Raw genomic sequence first — 18,878 nt, 5'->3', positions numbered from 1 at the left:
GGACCTGACAAAATTACCTTTGATGAACTTTGATAGAAAAAAAAGTTTGGACAAAGAAAATGTGACACAGGTATTAAGCCTACTTCCAAAAGACCTACTGCCTGATTCAGATTTGTATGTAATGATAAATTCTACGCAACTAAGCATTTATCGGTAAACTGTGCATATGCCAAGGTAATCCAAACATGCCACCGGCAATCAGCAGAAAAAAATATAATGCTATGGCTTGTTTGAGGGAGGATGGGGTCAAACAGTTAGCTAGCTTAGGGCTCCATGAGTTTTAAATCCGCATCTGGATGTATAAAAAGAGCTATTCACTTAAATTAGACCAAAGAAAAACATTTGAAATACAGATGAAAAACTTACGAATACACAATCCAGGAGTAAGAGAGATATCATCTATAGCAACATCACTGCGATAGGTTTCACCTCTGATACCATCAATAAATATCTGTAAGAACAAAATATAACTGATTGAAAACCATGTTGGCCATGACATCAGTCAGTCAATTTCCAGCTTGTTTATTAATGATCTGTAACATCCAGGCTATTACAGAAACAACATTGATAAATAATAAGTCTGTTGGTTTTGGTTTCTCACAGCCACAGAATAATTTTTGCATATTTATATGACAAATGTAGAGGAATTTCCAGCCTTCTGCTAGCCTAAGAGATATTGTAACAGCACCTCTATTCTAGACACAGACAATATACCAACATCTCTAATATTCTAGTCAAACCTTTGTTTGGTTAAGTGATAAATATTTATTGTTTCTCCTGATTTTAGTAATTGAAAGTCTTTTATATCAAACAGAAATAACTGAAAGATAATTGGATGTTATTGTTGCTATTCATAAAACATTTTACTGCTAAGAGAATTCCATGTGCATTTGGCATAAATCATTATTTACAAGAAAATCGCTTGGTAGCGAAGTCAGATAACAAATAAATAAAATATCACATCACTGACCTGAATAATGTTACTGCTACTCTCTGGTAGTAAGATCTCCTTTAAATGCCACACATCTTCAGCATTGCCCTTATGGGAGTCAGCAATTTCCAATCCATCTTCTGTTAATACATAGACTATCAGCTCCATGTACTTTGCATCTCCATACATGTGGTACCAGAAACGTAAGCAATGGGTTCCAGTGAAACAATTTGCAGGACTCTCCAACCTTGCATTATCTCCTTCATTTGACGATTGACCATCAATGTAGAGGTAGTAACCATCTGGAATATTAATTTTATTGTTAATTCGAGATGTAGAGGATGGAAGTAAAAAAATTACCATGTAATTTAGGATTATTAGTAAAAGCTCATAATGGAATTTTACCTCCTGATGTGTGGTCAGAGGAAGGTCCTGTCAAATCAGATGGTGTTGGGCCTTTCCAGCGTATCCAGTCTATTCTATCAGATTGTGATTGCTTCCAGTTACATAGACCAGCATCAAAATTACAATCCATGTGACAAATATCTATAGTTGAGACAGAAATTTTACTAATTACTGTATAGGTTCGATAAATGAGAGTTGGGCTCTAGTTTCTACATGTGTTCATGTTCAATTCTTTGTAACAAATAAGGTTTGGAAGAGCAGTAAATCCAAGCCTCTATTTTAATATACTACACACAACAATATTATCTGATCCTTTTGGCTGTATAGGATTCTATTCAAAAACAATTCTTGGCAACTCTCCTTCCTTCTAGCTCTGAGTTTAACACTACACAAAAGCAGAGCAAACAGTAAGTACGCTATCAGTAGAAACCGAGACCACTCACAGCATTATTCTGAATTGCATGCAATGCCTATGCCGGCTGCAGTAACTTATTTCTATCGTGCATGCATCTAAGGTGCATTGCGCATGCATCCAGAGTCATAGCTGCTATTGACACACACATAATTCATTTACTAAGATGGGAGTTCTATTGAAGATGGGATGTTGACCATAACAACCAATCAGATTCTACTTCTTATGTATTTAGCACCTTCTAGAAGATAATAGATAGAATCTGATTGAGTGCTATGGGCAACATCCCAATAGAACGCCCCTCTTAGTATATTTATCCCACAAGCTAAGATTTACCAAAGTTTGGAGATAGATACAATGAAGAGCCTCTAACGTGGCAGAAGTGAGGTGGCTAAATGGCTGGATGAAAACTGTCAGTCTTATGAGAGTTCTATGTGACTGTCACAGGTATGTAGCTTAAGTTGTTGCAATTTATAGATGTAGCCTCTTTCTTATTGGCCTTTAATACGATTAATGAAGAAAGACCAGTCACACTAATCCCCTGTTAATCCCATTGCTGTATTGTTCTCTCTATTGTATTGCAGCTGAGAACAATAGATGAAAGGATGCATTTTCTACGCCTAGGTGCAGAAACTTAGTCAAGTTGAGCCTGGCTCTATCAGTACTGTACACACATAATCATTCACATTGGGGCTTTAATCTGGAAGATAATCTGCTTGTAGCATAGAGGTGGTGTGGTTTTGATGGTGCAGTCAATGTTTTCATCTAAAGATGCACCAAGTGGTATTTGAACATCTAATTATGCTGAAAGTGGGAGTCCCAGTAATTACACATTCAGTCAGCCACTTGCAAACAATGGAACGGCTTGTAGCTGTATTTGCATATGGTCACAGTAATAATACTGGCAAAAGACATACAGACAGATGTTACAGAATCCTAATAAGTCCCTTAGTGATGCCAAGTAGCAGCTTGTGTACCCACCACTATTGATCGGTCTAGAGCTATAGAATGTGGACAAGTCTGCATCCAGCCAATGTTGTGCTACTTCCATTATTAGTAATTGTTGGGTACGAGCACATAAATTGACTGTTATCACTCTTAAATCAGGATAAAAATGATTATCATTTCGCTGTGATGCATATTCAAAAGGTGGCCTTTACATGCCAAACATAAAACAAATGCTTAATAGGAAATCTCTTACCAATTGTGGTTGGCTCTGTGGTTGTCCTAATTGTAGTTGGGCTGGAAGTTGTAGATTTTATAGCTGATGAAAAAGGAAAGGAAATAGTATTAGGTAACGTCCATATGATCCTTCACCCCCCCCAAAAAAACAGCTGTTATAACATAACTAAATGACAGATCTTACCACAGATTGTATGATTTCTCCAGTCTCCCAGAGACACTCCAATCCCCTCGCATGCTGCTGCATAAGACTCCAATGAACTACAGAGATAGTCATCATTGCCTTCGGTGGAACACTGATCATATACACAGCTCTCAAAGTATTGGTAAGGAGAAATATATGGGTAGCATGCTGCAAATGGGCCGTTAGGGAGCTTTATTATTGCACAATCAGCCTCAGCCTCTTGTTCTATGGAGGGATCGCATGGTGGTGTGGGTGTCGTAGTGTTACATCTAGAAATACAAAATATATATATATATTAATTAGACACAAGGTCACGAAGTAAATATATACTCACATTTCTTTACATGGGGTCCACACACACAAACACATATATATATATATATATATATATATATATATATATATATATATATATGCTCCTTGTGATCGGCGGCACTCAGGGACTAAATAACTCTTGTTACCAAGTGAGCATTTTATTCAACGTTTCCCATCCAGACCAAGGGGGCGAGATCCCCGAAACGTTGAATAAAATGTTCACTTAGTAACGAGAGTTATTTGGTCCCTGAGTGCCGCTGATCACAAGGAGCATATACAGTGGTTATCACCCCACCACAGGAAGGCACCTGGGCGAGTCACCCCTACATTTGGGGCAACAGAAACCCGAGAACAAGTTTGGTTTTATATATATATATATATATATAATGTAGTGCTTTACCTGCTTCCACCTATGAATCATTATTTGCATAATTGTAATAATAAAAAATACTCACGGCCATCCATCATCAGGGACTTGCCAGCTGTTTCCAAAGTCATTGACGTCAGTTACAATGGTGCCATCAGGGGTCATAAAGTCATCAAGGGGATTATCATTGTAGGTGCCACACAAGCCACATAATTTATCCTTGTAGTTCTCCTGTACTCTAACAAATAGCTCATGATCCCCATTGAATTTAATCTGGAGTCCAAAGTTGGTATCCACTATAACATACTGGCCACTCTTTGTAATGCTTATGCCAGACACGTTAACAGGAAGAGTTACTAATACATTGTTAACCTGAAAAAGAAAGGTTGGCAATAATTTTTATCTCTCCACATGTATAATAATAATATTACATAATAACGCTGACCAACTCAGAAAATATGGTTAAGGGTGGCATGGCACAATTTAGAAATTAAACCAATATATACTCTATTGCTTCATTTATCTCTCTAAACATGAAATAATAACATTACTGTATATGGCTTATTATATGTTATATATTATAACATTATACGGCTTTAGCTTTGCTGAATCTACCATGATTCAGCAATGCTCTACCTTCTCTTGCCAGTAACATGTTATTGATCAGTAACTCACTGCCTGATTAGTAATTTCCACTATAGAGTATATTATCACACATTGGCAAACATCATATACCTACCAGATCAGGTAAAATGCTATGGACCAAGTAAGTAATTTTTAAATGAATGATTCATTTACAATGACAGAATTCCAGCTAAAAGTGAGCTTACATTACTACTGTCACTTACACACAGGGGGTTATTCGGATTTGCAGCCTTGCGAGTCCCCCAAAAGCTACCACCCATTCACAAGGGTGATTCACTCGTAGGGCCTGTGAATGGATGTTACACAGTAACATCCATACTCAGCCTTGGGAGATCTTCCCACATCATTCGATGTTTGGCGACCATGGAATGATGGTGAAGGCACACACACATATAAAAGTGACTCTCAAGTCACTTAGATATGCGTGGGCTCTTGGGAGGAAGTTGATGTCAGCTGTCCACCCCCCACATCGGTGTCATTGGTCCATTAGCATGAGAACTCAAAATACATTAGAATGAAGCAGAATTCAATAAAAACTTAAGGACATGATTGTGTGTCTCAGTGATGTCCCCAGTTCACATGTTAGGTTGCACTTTTGTTGTAGCCCATTAAAAATTTTCCCATGATTATGGAAGAGTGTAATACACACAAATGTCGTCATTTTAAGTTACTACTACAGAGAGCAAACATTTTACTACTAACATAAAACATTACTGAACCATATCACTTACATGCACTATGTTGTTCTTAGCTATATAGATGTGAACTTCATCCACAGTGAGGGCAACAGAATTAATGGAGGTCCAGCTTGGGTTCCCTCTGTGTTCATTGCGTGTGGTGACGCTAAAGCTGTGCGATGTGTTAGCACATGTCTCAGTCACAGTGTAGGTGCAAGCTCCTTGGAAGTGGTGAAGTTTGCCATCAAATGTGTTGTAATGGGGGTCTCCATAAATGTGGCAGATTGCTGTACTTGGTGGGTGGCAGCCTAACAGTCCATCTTGAACCTTGCATATTTCTTCAGCTGCACAGGACATTGCAGTACAGGACACAATGTTGTGACCCAAGCATGTGCAGTTACTGTCACAGTTTTCCTCAATGAATTTATCTTGTGCCTAAAAACAGAGAAGTATTTCTATTAACAGACCCATAATCACATTATAGAGAAATATTAGATTGAGATATATGTTGTCACTTACATTATAATACTTGTCGTTATACCAACAGCCACAGTCTGAAGCAAGAATGCAGGTACCACCACTGAGGACATAACCTTCCTCACATTCACATCCTTCCACACATGGAGAACTGCATTTCTCTGGGGCATGAGGGTCCAGGCAAGTTGCTGGGCAGGCAGTCATACAATCATTGTAGTAGCTGTTATTTGAACATGTGTAACCTCCTGCAAAGTACAACGTGATATATTTACACATTTAAAAATGTATATTATACTTAATATACTTAGAATCTTTGCTGAACAGTACCTACCACAAGATGTAATATTTCTCCAGTCTGGAATGGTGACTCCTTTCTGTTGACAGGCGTCCGCATATGCTTCAAGTATGCTACACAAAACAGTTATATTTCCATCCAAGGCGCACAGATCAAACACGCAGCTATCAAAGAAGCTTTCCGGATCCACTTCAGAATGGCATGCTTTGAAAATACCATCGCTCGTCAGTAAACCACAGAATGTGTCACTTTCATACAAGTCTTTATCTTCCGGAAGACATGATGTGAGAGGAGGTTGAGTTGGTTTTTCTGTACAGGATATATCGTCCTTATCGTACACCACCCAGCTGTTCCCTAGTTCATCAGAGTTTTGGGCCAGTTGTCCATTTGGCATTATATAGTCATCCTGTCTGAGGTTGTTGAAGTTCCCACACATTCCACACGTCAAATGAGCATATGTAACGGGTATCTTCACTTCCACTGTATCGTCAGTGTCATAGGAAACTTTAAGCTGGAAATCAGTCTGTAGTACTACATATCTCCCACTCACTTGTACTTTTACTACACCACCATTCAAGATTACCGGAAGAGTGTACCACATGTCATTAACCTGCAAAGGCAGTGAAGATATAGTTCATGGTGATATTAATACCAACAACAAATTATATTAGTAAAACTGGTGTAAGATAACACATTAGAAGGAATCTACAAATAACAGCACATTTATTATATTGCCCCCCAAAATATCTTACCAAAACACGAGACTTCTCATTTTTCTGAATTTCGACTCTATAGCCATAGACCTTAACAATCACTTTCTGCACGTAGGATACCGATGGATTTCCCCGATGCTCATTCTTTGCTTCAACATCAAAGTAGGGCAGAGATGAAGAGTTGCTGCATAATTTGGACAGAGTGTAAGTGCACAGTCCCATGAAATGATGTGTTTCTCTGTCATAGGTTTCATAGTGAGGGTCATTGTGAACCCTACAAACTCCATATGTGAGGTAATTACAGACAGGTACTCCATTTGTAATGGAACAGTACTGGTTACTGGGACATACATCACTGCTGCAGACTAAACTGCTTCCTGGAGAGAGGCATCTGCATTTCGTAGAGCAAGTGTTGTCTGCCCAGAATTCAGATCCTACAGGATAATGCTTATCATTTTCCCAACATCCACAGTGGAGACTTGGCACACATTTCTTGTCATAGAGAACGTATCCCGGGTCACAGACACATCCCTCAGTACAAGGAGGTTCACATTTAGATGGTGATCCTGGATTGACACAAGTAGCAGGACAGGCTGTACCACACTGCTCATAATGACTGTTTGATGGACACTTCAGGGCTGTAAACAAGGTAACAAAGATATTTTGTAATATATGTAAATAGCAAAACATGCTTAACATGCTAAGTTGCATTTCTTAATGTAAAGGAAGTGTTATTTAAAACTATGAATAATTTAATAAAAGAAACATACAGATGGAGCATGCTCCATCCTTGCACGTGTGCGTGTGAGACGCACGCGCATCCCAGTCTGATGGAGTCCCTCTCCCACCAGTGGGGGGCGGTCTGACTAGAGCTGGGCAAAAAGGAGTGGGGCTCCATCTCTATTCAAAACCAAAATGGAAGCTATTCCTCACAATGAATATAGGGGGTCATTCTGAATTACTCGGTCCCTGTCGCGTTCACACCACGGTTTGATGTTTTTGCACTGCGCCTGTGCATATTAGCATTTGCACATGTGCAGGGCGGGGATGCAGGATGGAGGCTGGCAGGGGGTGTGAACGCCCTGCGTTTCCTGGGCGCACCAACAAAAATGGTGGTTGTGACCAGGAAAATGCTGGTTGTCCCCATGTGAACCCAGACGGTCACCTGCTTTCCGGGGGTGGGTGGCTGATATCACAGTACGTCAGCCGTCCATCCTGTTCTCAGACCCAGACACCACAAGTCTAGGTCAGTCCGGACTGACTTAGATTTGCGAACAAGGGATAATTCATTTGATGGTCAGCGTTATTTTGTCCCCATACGCTACCCTGCGAATAGATGTTTATGCAAACATCCATTTGCAAAGCGGTGGGGATGTTCGGAGCACAGCAGGTGTACAATCGCACACCGGGCGGGTGACGTTAGAAGGCTTGCTGAGCAATCAGAATCACCCTCATAGTGCATTATAAACTATACTGACACCACCCTCCACTTTCCCTTCATACTTCAGAAAGATGAAAAAATCATTAATGGATACATAATGCAATGTTGTTGTTGAAAAAATGCCCAGTACCATGGCCATGTCAGCTTTCCCTTCACTCCTCCTGTACTTCCCCTTTTAAAATAAGTTTTCTTCTCTATCCAATGATTTTGATTGAAATTTTTTTGTTCTTTATGATCGGGTCGGAAAAATCGCATCGCATGCGATCAAATCGCATGCGATGCGATCAACGCAATTTTCCCATAGGATTCAATGTTAAATGGTCCTGTTCATTCCCCCACTATCCAAGTCGGTATGGAGTTGATTTTTTATAGCGTGGCGAGCGCAGCGAGCCACCGAGCCCGAAGCTTGGCGAGCGGCCACGGAATACATTTTAAGTAATCCGCGTCCCCTCGCCATGCTTCGGGCTCAGTGGCTCGCTGCGCTCGCCACGCTATATAAAATCAACTCCATACCGACTTGGATAGTGGGGGAATGAACAGGACCATTTAACATTGAATCCTATGGAAAATCGCGTCCATCGCATCGCATCCTCATGCGATTTGGTTGCATGCGATGCGATTTTCCAGAAAAATCGCGTCTCGTCGCATCTGATTGTATGCCTTAAGTTAAGGCATACAATCAAAAAATCGGGCACCCAGATATTACACAAGTACCCTTTATTCTGCAGTGTTGATAATTATCCGATGACCGCTAATAAACACTTGCTTAAAAAAATATGGAATTATGATAGTACATCTTATTTTACTGTATAATATTTATAAATAAAAGTTTTATAGTATCATATATGTGTGTTTTAAGATAATTAAATGTTTTTTTCTTTAGGCATATTGGGGCAGATGTATTAAGTCTGGCAAAGAGTTAAACTGGAGATAAAGTGGAAGGAGATAACGCACCAGCCAATCAACTCCCAACTGCCATATTTCAAACACAGCTGATTGGCTGGTTCGTTATCTCCTTCCACTTTATCTCCAGTTTAACTCTTCACCAGACTTAATACATCTGCCCCATTGCCACTTGGGTCACAATGGGAAGGTATATTTTGCAAACAGTGTGAGGAACACTGCATTTTGCAGTGTACAGTTTGATAATGATATTAGTGCATGTTGGTGTGCAGTTCACGTTCTCTCAGAATTCATTGAAGTTTTACCTAAATTGACATATTGCCTTTGTTACTACAAAGTGGCAGATTTATTTATTCTTAGTCAATGTACACAAATGTCAGTGCATTCAGTGCTATGTCAATGTACACAAACGCCTGTGCATCTAGTGCTTGGTCAATGTGCAAATTGGAAATCTTTTATCACTTTACAGCCTTGATGGCTACAAAGGGTGTGAGTTGTCCTTACAACAGTGTTTCCATACTGTTTCTTGCTCTTACATTTTTGCTTATACAGGTACTACAATTTTATCATTTAGTTGCACATACTTGCTATTATCTCTCCATCCTATCTGTCTATAACTTAATGAGCATTATGTTTTTATGTTCAACTTACGGCAGAAGGTATCATTTCTCCAGGGATCTATTGTAACTCCATGAGACTGACAGGACTGGGCATAGGACTGCAGACTGTCACACAGGGCACCAGGATCCAGGTCCAGCTCACACAAGTCATATGCACAATTAGTGAAATATACCAAGGGATCTATGACATTGTGACAGTTTTTAAATGGACCGTTCTGGTCGGTGATAAGTCCACAGAAGCTGCTGCTGGCAATGGTGTCTTTCTCATCATCGGTACAGTCTGGCTGATGTCCTGGTCCAGGAGGGCATCTGCAAGAAGGATTATTACAGTGATGCAGATCGTAGAAACATGATGGTCATTAGGTAATAAATAATGGCAGTCATACTGATACTAGACAAAATTGAAAAAGTATTTTTCATGAAATAATCATTGCCAGATTAAATCAATGACCCATAGCGATGCTTTATTTTATTTTTTGTAGTAATTCGATTATTATTATTATTCTGTTAACTTCTATTAAAAACAAAGTGCAAGGTAGACTTATATACCTTTCACACCGCAAAGCGTAGTCGGACCCAGGATCCTGATCCTAGGTCTGTCCCTTCTCGGACCTGTCTCTGGCACTTTCACATTAAACCTGGGTCGCCCATTGAACAGAGGGTGACCTGGGTATAACCCCTTCTTTAATCCCGGGTGTAATTGTCAGGTTGGTGGACCCTGGTTATAAACTGGGGTGCTTTTACACCACACCTCGATCCAGGTCCATACGTCATCAACCCAGCAATAACCTGGGTCCAAGGTGTGATGTGAAAGTGGTAGAAGTGAAATTTGCTTGGGGGAGAGGTTGGAGTTAGATTCCCTTCTACATAGCAGCTGGATGGGCAAATGTGATGAGAGTTGCTAGTTGAAAGAGAGCACATTGGTGACAGCGATAGAGGAGAGAATGAAGGAGAGGTGTAACAATGAGTGCAAATTGTTAAGGGAGTAGGTGCGGGTTTGGGGCAGTGGAGCAGTGACTTATTGTGAGGGTTGAAAGAGAAAGAGGCGCTAGAAAGGGCAGTCTTACGGGCTTGTTTGTAGGGGGTTATACTGGACGAGAAGAGATAATCTGAAAAAAACCCTGCAATTTACTAACTCAAAAGTAAAATAAAGTAACTGCAAAGTAAATTAACTTACATGGTGTCATTGTCCACCTGCCAGCTGTTACCAAGGCTGTTTGAGTCTGGCTCTAAGTCCCCATCTGGGTTTAGGAAGTCATCTGTCTTATTGCCATTGAAATTTCCACAGAGCCCACACACTTTATTGGCATAGCTGCCTGGAATAGTCACAACCACTCTATGGTTTCCATCAAATGCTACGCTCAGACCAAATGCTGTTGTGACCAGAACGTCATGTCCACTAAGGAAGATATTAACACCCGGAGATAGGGTTGCTGGTAATATCACAGGGCTTCCATCCACCTGTATCCACACAAATATGACATGAGAAGGTGATAACAGAAGACACAAATAAAAGGACTGCGTGTATTAATAAGGTAACGTCAGACATTCCATCTGATCTATATAACAGTATTTTCTTTTTTAAATGAGAACAAGCTGTAGACTGACCTTAATCACTCTGCCCTGCTCCAGTGTGATCCTGTATCCGTGCACATCCACATTGACAGACTTTACATAGGATACCCCGGTGTTGCCTCCCCTGTGCTCATTGACTGCTTCCACATTGAAATCGGTCAGGTGTCCATCAGTGTCACAGAGCTTAGATAGAGTGTATGTGCAGGTCCCCATAAAGTGATGGACTTGGTTATCAAAGGTGTAATAATGGGGGTCTCCATTGACCTCACAGATTCCTAGGAATATATATAATAGTTTGAGTCATTTCATATGTCTATATACTTAATGCTATTTACTGGTTTATAAGTTTTGTTACTGACATTTTTGTTAACTAATCCAAAGGGCTAAAATAATAAACTTTTATTAATATACTGTAATCTTCAATATTGACCTAGGTGTGATGAAGTTTTAATGTTAAACATGTGCCCTGATGCACCTAGCTTCAATAAAACAAATGGCAAGAGATGCCCAGCATGACAGAGACACCGCCTTTTTCTTTAAATGCTGTTTTGCACCTTATTTGCATTGTAGATACAGCAGAACACCACTCACAGGGGACTACGAACACTGGGCTGTGATTCTAGCAGCACAGAAATTAGTTTTAAACACTTCCAAAATAACACATGTTGTACATCGGAATTTGGCGTGAGGAAATCTGTGACTGCTGCATTGTGGTAAATCATAAACAGATTTATATTTGCGACCTCCCCTGCACTCCCCCCACGCGGCACCTGGTACAAGTTTAAAAGACACCCCCATGCATGTTGTTTTTTTTTTAAAGACCACTGAAGGGGTTTATTGGCTTCCCTTCTATTACACTTTGGTAAATCAATAATTCTTTAACCCCTTCCTGACACAGCCAGTTTTTGCGTTCCTGACAGAGCCATTTTTTTCAAATCTGACATGTATCACTTTAGTGGGTATAACTTTTTTTTGCTTTTACTTATCCCAGTGATTTTGAGATTGTTTTCTCGTGACACATTGTACTTCAAGTTAGTGGTAAATTTGGGTCGATACAGTCTGTGTTTTTTTGTGAAAAATACCAAAATGTCGTAAAAAAATGGAAAATTTAGCAATTTGCAAAATGTTAAATTTTCTGCTTGTGAGACAAATAATCATACCACTCAAAATAGTTAATAACTAACATAGACCATATGTCTACTTTATGTTTCCATCATTATTTCAACTTCCTTTTAATTTTTTTGGACACTAGGAGGCTTACAATATGAATAGCAAATTCTCAAATTTTCAAGAAAATTTCAAACACTGATTTTTTTAGGGACCAGTTCAGTTCTGATGTGACTTTGAGGGACTTGTATGTGAGACACCCCCATAAATGATGCCATTTCAAAAACTGCACCCCTCACAGTATTCAAAACAGCATTTTGGAAGTTTGTTAACCCTTTAGGTGTTTCACAGGAATTAAAACAAAGTGTAGGTGAAATTTCAAAATTTTTTTTTTTTTTGCAGATTTGCAATTTTAAGACATTTTTCTAAGGAACACAGTACATTTTACTAGAGAAATGTAACTAAAAATTGATTCCCCCAATTCTTTTGTTTTCATAAATATCCTATATGTGGCCCTAGTGTGCACGTTGACCAAACCACAGGCTTCATAATAGAAGGAGCACCTACTTGATTTTGGAGCCTCCTTTTTATGAGATTATTTTTTAGGCACCATGTAGGATTCTAGGCACCATAAGATGCTAAAAGTTAGGAACCCCCCCACAAGTGACCCCATTTTGCAAACTACACCCCTCAGGGAATTCATTTAGGGGTATGGTGTACATTTCAAACCCCCAGGGGTTTCACCAATTGTGGTACAACTGGGCAGTGAAAATGAAAAATTAAATTTTTTACACAAAAATGCAGTTCTGGCTCAAAATTTTTCATTTTCAGAAGGTATGAAGGAGAAAAAGCACCCCAAAATCTGTGCCCCAATTTCTCCCGAGTACGGCAATGCCTCACATGTGACCAAAAAATACTATTTGGGTGCATGGCAGGACTCAGAAGGGAAGGAGTGATTTTTGGATTTTGCAGCTCAGATTCTGGTGGAATGTTGGTGGGTGCTATGTCGCATTAGCAAGACCCTCCAAGCACCAATACAGTGGAACCCCCCCACAAGTGACCCCATTTTGCAAACTACACCCCTCAGGGAATTCATCTAGGGGTATAGTGTACATTTCAAACCCCCAGGGGTTTCACCAATTTTGATACAACTGGGCAGTGAAAATGAAAAATTACATTTTTTTACACAAAAATGCAGTTTTGGCTCAAAATTTTTCATTTTCACAAGGAATGAAGGAGACAAAGCACCCCAAAATCTGTGCCACAATTTCTCCCGAGTACGGCAATGCCTCACATGTGACCAAAAAATACCAGTTGGGTGCATGGCAGGACTCAGAAGGGAAGGAGTGATTTTTGGATTTTGCAGCTCAGATTCTGGTGGAATGTTGGTGGGTGCTATGTCGCATTAGCAAGACCCTCCAAGCACCAATACAGTGGAACCCCCCCACAAGTGACCCCATTTTGCAAACTACACCCCTCAGGGAATTCATCTAGGGGTATAGTGTACATTTCAAACCCCCAGGGGTTTCACCAATTTTGATACAACTGGGCAGTGAAAATGAAAAATTACATTTTTTTACACAAAAATGCAGTTTTGGCTCAAAATTTTTCATTTTCACAAGGAATGAAGGAGACAAAGCACCCCAAAATCTGTGCCCCAATTTCTCCCGAGTACGGCAATGCCTCACATGTGACCAAAAAATACCATTTGGGTGCATGGCAGGACTCAGAAGGGAAGGAGTGATATTTGGATTTTGCAGCACAGATTCTGGTGGAATGTTGGTGGGTGCTATGTCGCATTAGCAAGACCCCCAAAGCACCAATACAGTGGAACCCCCCCACAAGTGACCCCATTTTGCAAACTAGACCCCTCAGGAAATTCATCTAGGGGTATAGTGTACATTTCAAACCCCCAGGGGTTTCACCAATTTTGATACAACTGGGCAGTGAAAATGAAAAATTACATTTTTTTACACAAAAATGCAGTTCTGGCTCAAAATTTTTCATTTTCAGAAGGTATGAAGGAGAAAAAGCACCCCAAAATCTGTGCCCCAATTTCTCCCGAGTATGGCAATGCCTCATATGTGACCAAAAAATACCAGTTGGGTGCATGGCAGGACTCAGAAGGGAAGGAGTGATTTTTGGATTTTGCAGCTCAGATTCTGGTGGAATGAATGGTGGGTGCTATGTGGCATTAGCAAGACCCCCGAAGCACGGTGAAATGATGAACCTAATAATCCATAGATGTGTGGTATATTTTAAAACACTCCTTTATACATAGGCCGGGTTTGTCGGGGCAAGTTTCACAGTGGAAAATAGTTTCCTTTCTTATTCCCTTTTTATAGCAAACTTTGCACCTTTTTTGTGTCCTGCCCTTTCTTGCAGTGGAGGGGATTTCGTTCGGAAAATGCTGCCCTGGTACAATACGGGGGCCAGTACTAGAAGTACTGGGGCCCTCTGCCTGCTGGTTCCCAAATATTAGGCCCTTTATGACTTCCTCTTGAAAGTGCATAAATGTCCCCCTCTGGCTGGTACAACGGAATAGCACGTAAGCGTTATACAGTGCCATCTGGATGATATACACGGCCAGCTTCTTGTACCAGATTTTTGTTTTCCGCAGGGCACTGTACGGCTTCAGTACCTGATCTGAAAGATCCACTCCGCCCATGTACCTATTGTAATCTAGGATACAATTAGGTTTTGAGGTGTGGGTACTGGTACCTCGTACAGGGATGGAGGTGGTACTGTCTCCATGAATTGTTGTCAGTATAAGGACATCCCTCTTGTCCTTATATTTGACCAACAACATATTTTCGGTGCATATTCCCCTGCTTTCACCCCTTCTCATTACTTGGGCAATGTGCGTTTTTGGGAGGCCTCTTTGGTTCTTACGCACAGTACCGCAAGCTGCTGTACCTCTTGAACCAAGGGCCTTAAACAGGGGGATGCTAGTGTAAAAGTTATCCACATAGAGGTGATAACCTTTATCCAGGAAGGGGTGCACTAAATCCCAGACAATTTTTCCACTAACACCTACGAGGGAGGGGGGGCATTCTGGCGGTTCAATTCTTGAATCCTTCCCTTCATATACCCTAAACCTGTGGGTGTACCCTGAGGTGCTTTCACACAGCTTATACATTTTTATGCCATACCTTGCCCTCTTACTGGGAAGGTACTGGCGGAATTTAACCCTTCCTTTAAAATGTATAAGGGACTCGTCGATACAAATAAATTTTTCAGGGATGTACATCTCTGCAAATTTGGCACTGAAATGATCAATGACCGGCCTGACTTTGAATAGCCGGTCAAAGGTGGGATCATCTCTGGGTGGGCACAGTGTATTATCGGTGTAATGTAAAAATTTAAGGATTATCTCAAAACGAGTCCGGGTCATGGCCATACGGTAAAGTGGGGTGCTGTACAGAACATCTGTACTCCAATATTGCCTAATTTCTGGCTTTTTTACTATGCCCATATGAAACACCAGACCCCAAAACATCATCATCTCTACTGCATCTACAGGGGTCCACCTAGCAAATGATGACGTGGGGTTTTGAGCAATAAACTGCTGGGCATATAAATTAGTTTGGTCCACCATTAAATTTATAAAATCATCAGAGAAAAATAATTTGAAAAAGTCAATTTCTCTGAGACCTGTGGAATCAAATTGGATTCCTGGCATGGCCAAAAACTCAGGAACCTGGGGCTCAAAATTGTCTGGTGGTGGGGTCCATACGAGATCAATCATTTGGGGGGGGGTCTTAGCTGCTCTACGGGGGCGTCTTTGAGGGGGTCCCTCATCAGCAGAGGAGGAAGAGGAGCTTAAGGCAAATCCTTCAAATTCCCCGCTTGCATCACTGGCTGCGTCAGAGTCAGAGTCAGAGGCAAGCATGGCATATGCCTCCTCCGCTGAATACATTCTTCTGGATGACTGGGATGACATTTGGGATGCCATTTGGGATGCCATTTTTATTTTTGTGTTTCTGTAAGTGTAATGTTTCAACACGTGTATAGTGTAGGGGGGGTACAAACTTTATTTCAACCAGGGGGGTATGTAGTGTGTAGTGTGTATGTAGTGCAGAAAAAAAAAATACTTTATACAGGAATTTGATCCCAATAAAAAAAAAAAAAAATTAAAGGGGTTAAAAAAAAAAAAAAAAGGTCCTGCGCCAAAAATTGAGCACAGATGTTGGTCAGTAACGTCCGTCACTGAACAGCGCTCAAAGGCAACAGGACACCCACAAAAACAACGTGGGTGTAAAAACAAAAAAAAAAAAACAATTTAAAAAAAACTGCAGAAAAAAAAATATCAACCTGTGCCAAAAATGCTGTTCAGTGATTGTACGTCACTGATCAGCGGCCACAGGACACCCACAAAAGCAACGTGGGTGTAAAAACAATTTAAAAAAAATTTCCACAGCACTCTCCAAAAAAAAAACAATTTAAAAAAACTGCAGAAAAAAATGATATCAACCCTGTGCCAAAAATGCTGTTCAGTGATTGTACGTCACTGATCAGCGCTCAGCGGCCACAGGACACCCACAAAAGCAATGTGGGTGTAAAAACAAAACCCCACTGCCCTCCAAAAAAAAACTGCAGATCTGTGATGCAGTGATGCAACACTGATTAGCAGTGAGGGGCAGCAGACACACAACCTGACAGGGTATATATATAAAAAAAAAAAAACCTGGACCCCCAAAAAGTTGCTGATTAATTAATTTAAACTGACCAGCACAAAAGGGGGGGGGGCAGCAGGGGGGGCAGCAGTCAGTTGCACACGCAGCACAACCTTTGGTGCAACTGACAGGTATATATATAAAAAAAAAAAACCTGGACCCCCAAAAAGTTGCTGATCAGTTAATTAATCAGCACAATCAGCACAAAAGGGGGGGCAGCAGGGGGGGGGCTGCAGTCAACCTTTGCTGCAACTGATATATATATATAAAAAAACCTCTGCACCCCCAACAAGTTGCTAATCACCTCAGATATAGTGATCAGCACAAAAGGGGGTGCAGCAGACACAAAATATAGCACTCTCTATCACTCTCTATCACTCTTTATCACTCTCTGTCACTATCTGTCCCTATCTCTCACGATCTGTGACTCTGTGACACTGCAGCAGCAGCACACACAGAAGTCACAAGATCCAGGAAGTATCCAGCTGCTGGCAGCACGCTACCAGCGGTGATCAGCGGTGATCAGCGGTGATCAGGTAAGTATAAGGCAAGGTTCAGGTATGTATAGCAGGACAGAGTGGCCGGTGACCGCTCTGCACGCAATTCCAGACCGGAATGGCGTCTGCAGTGCAGTCACCGGTAGTTTAAATCACGCGCCTTGGCTGTGATTGGTCCGTGGGTCCCACGGACCAATCACAGCCTTGGGGGCAGGTGGGGTGAGGTGTCGTCGTCACCGATGACCCCCTCATGCCCCCTGACGCCCGGCGGTGATTGACACCTGTGTTACCGAGCGTCTGATTCGCCGGTAACACAGGTAAACGCTGTGAATGGCTGTTCACACTGAACAGCCAATCACAGCGATCGCCGACGGGGGGGCGGCATCGCAACCCCCCCTGGGCATGCAGGGACATGTCTGCTGTCAGGGACAGCAGACATCGTCCCTCTGTCCCCGCGTCTATAGACGCGGGGACAGTTTAAAGTCATGACGTATATATACGTCATGTGTCGGGAAGTACATCCCGGCCATGACGTATATATACGTCAAATGTCGGGAAGGGGTTAAGGATGATCTTAATCTAATACATTTATAATTAGCAAAAATAAAATAATGAATTTACCTGGCGGTGTAGGTGGCACTGTGGTGGTAGTGGGAGTGGTTGTGGGTGCTGGCACACAGGTCTTAATTCCATCTTGCACTTTGCATACTTCATTGGGAGCGCAGGACTGCTGCTTGCAGCTCACCTGGTTGTTTCCTATACACGTACAGTAGCTCTCACATTCCCCCTGCCAGAACTCTTCATTTTTCTGCAATGACAATTCCAACACATATTAAACTAATGAGGAATGCTTCAAAAATGACCACTAAGTATGCATTATATTGCTAATCTTAATGCCATTCCTACAATTCACTAGTTCAATAACAACTAATTTGTGATCACCAACATTTTTCATTGATAATATTGGGCTATAAGTTTATTTTTATTGTGAAATGAAACTTTTTAGTAATTTATTTTTCATCTATGTTGATACAATGATTGCAAGGTAAAATGATCACTGTATAAAAATACAGACCTGATAGTACTTGTCATCATAAACGCATCCACATTCACTGACAGAAACACAAGTGCTTCCACTGAGCACAAAGCCATCATCACATTTACATCCATCGGTGCACGGCTTGTTGCAGGTGTTTGGTGCATTCTGATCCAGACATGTAGCCGGGCAGGCAGTGGTACATACGTCATAGTGACTGTTATCAGGACATGGGATGGCTGAGTGACAACAAGAAAATGGAGACATACATTTAGAGAATTCGGGATTTCTAATGATATCATCAAATTTCTAATGACTTGTCCTATAAAGTATATATCCATTGGCTTACGTTAAAATTTAAAAAACAAACATTTTAAAAATCCACATTATTTCCATATAATTTTTATTTCTACGTAGATG

The 18,878-nt window shown here is 40.9% G+C and overlaps 1 protein-coding gene across 1 annotated transcript in view; it reads right to left on the bottom strand.

Moving 5' to 3' along the window:
- The window catches only part of LOC146062970 (IgGFc-binding protein-like), a gene marked incomplete at its 5' end in the record, with an annotated part of 33,311 nt that overhangs the window by 12,185 nt on the left and 2,248 nt on the right, over positions 1-18,878 (bottom strand). The window contains 15 exons of the mRNA XM_083174979.1: positions 367-451; positions 971-1,233; positions 1,337-1,477; positions 2,950-3,012; positions 3,115-3,383; positions 3,885-4,168; positions 5,173-5,553; positions 5,638-5,840; positions 5,927-6,500; positions 6,643-7,241; positions 9,599-9,876; positions 10,745-11,028; positions 11,176-11,417; positions 18,044-18,230; positions 18,498-18,697. Of these exons, the coding sequence (XP_083031105.1) occupies positions 367-451; positions 971-1,233; positions 1,337-1,477; positions 2,950-3,012; positions 3,115-3,383; positions 3,885-4,168; positions 5,173-5,553; positions 5,638-5,840; positions 5,927-6,500; positions 6,643-7,241; positions 9,599-9,876; positions 10,745-11,028; positions 11,176-11,417; positions 18,044-18,230; positions 18,498-18,697 (4,053 nt within the window). The remainder of the gene's footprint in view (positions 1-366; positions 452-970; positions 1,234-1,336; positions 1,478-2,949; positions 3,013-3,114; positions 3,384-3,884; positions 4,169-5,172; positions 5,554-5,637; positions 5,841-5,926; positions 6,501-6,642; positions 7,242-9,598; positions 9,877-10,744; positions 11,029-11,175; positions 11,418-18,043; positions 18,231-18,497; positions 18,698-18,878) is intronic.

The sequence above is a fragment of the Crinia signifera genome, chromosome 3, assembly GCF_055691185.1.
Source record: "Crinia signifera chromosome 3, ASM5569118v1, whole genome shotgun sequence".
Taxonomy (NCBI): domain Eukaryota; kingdom Metazoa; phylum Chordata; class Amphibia; order Anura; family Myobatrachidae; genus Crinia; species Crinia signifera.
The sequence above is the reverse complement of the archived record's forward strand: the minus strand, read 5'-3'. Positions and strand labels throughout refer to the sequence as shown.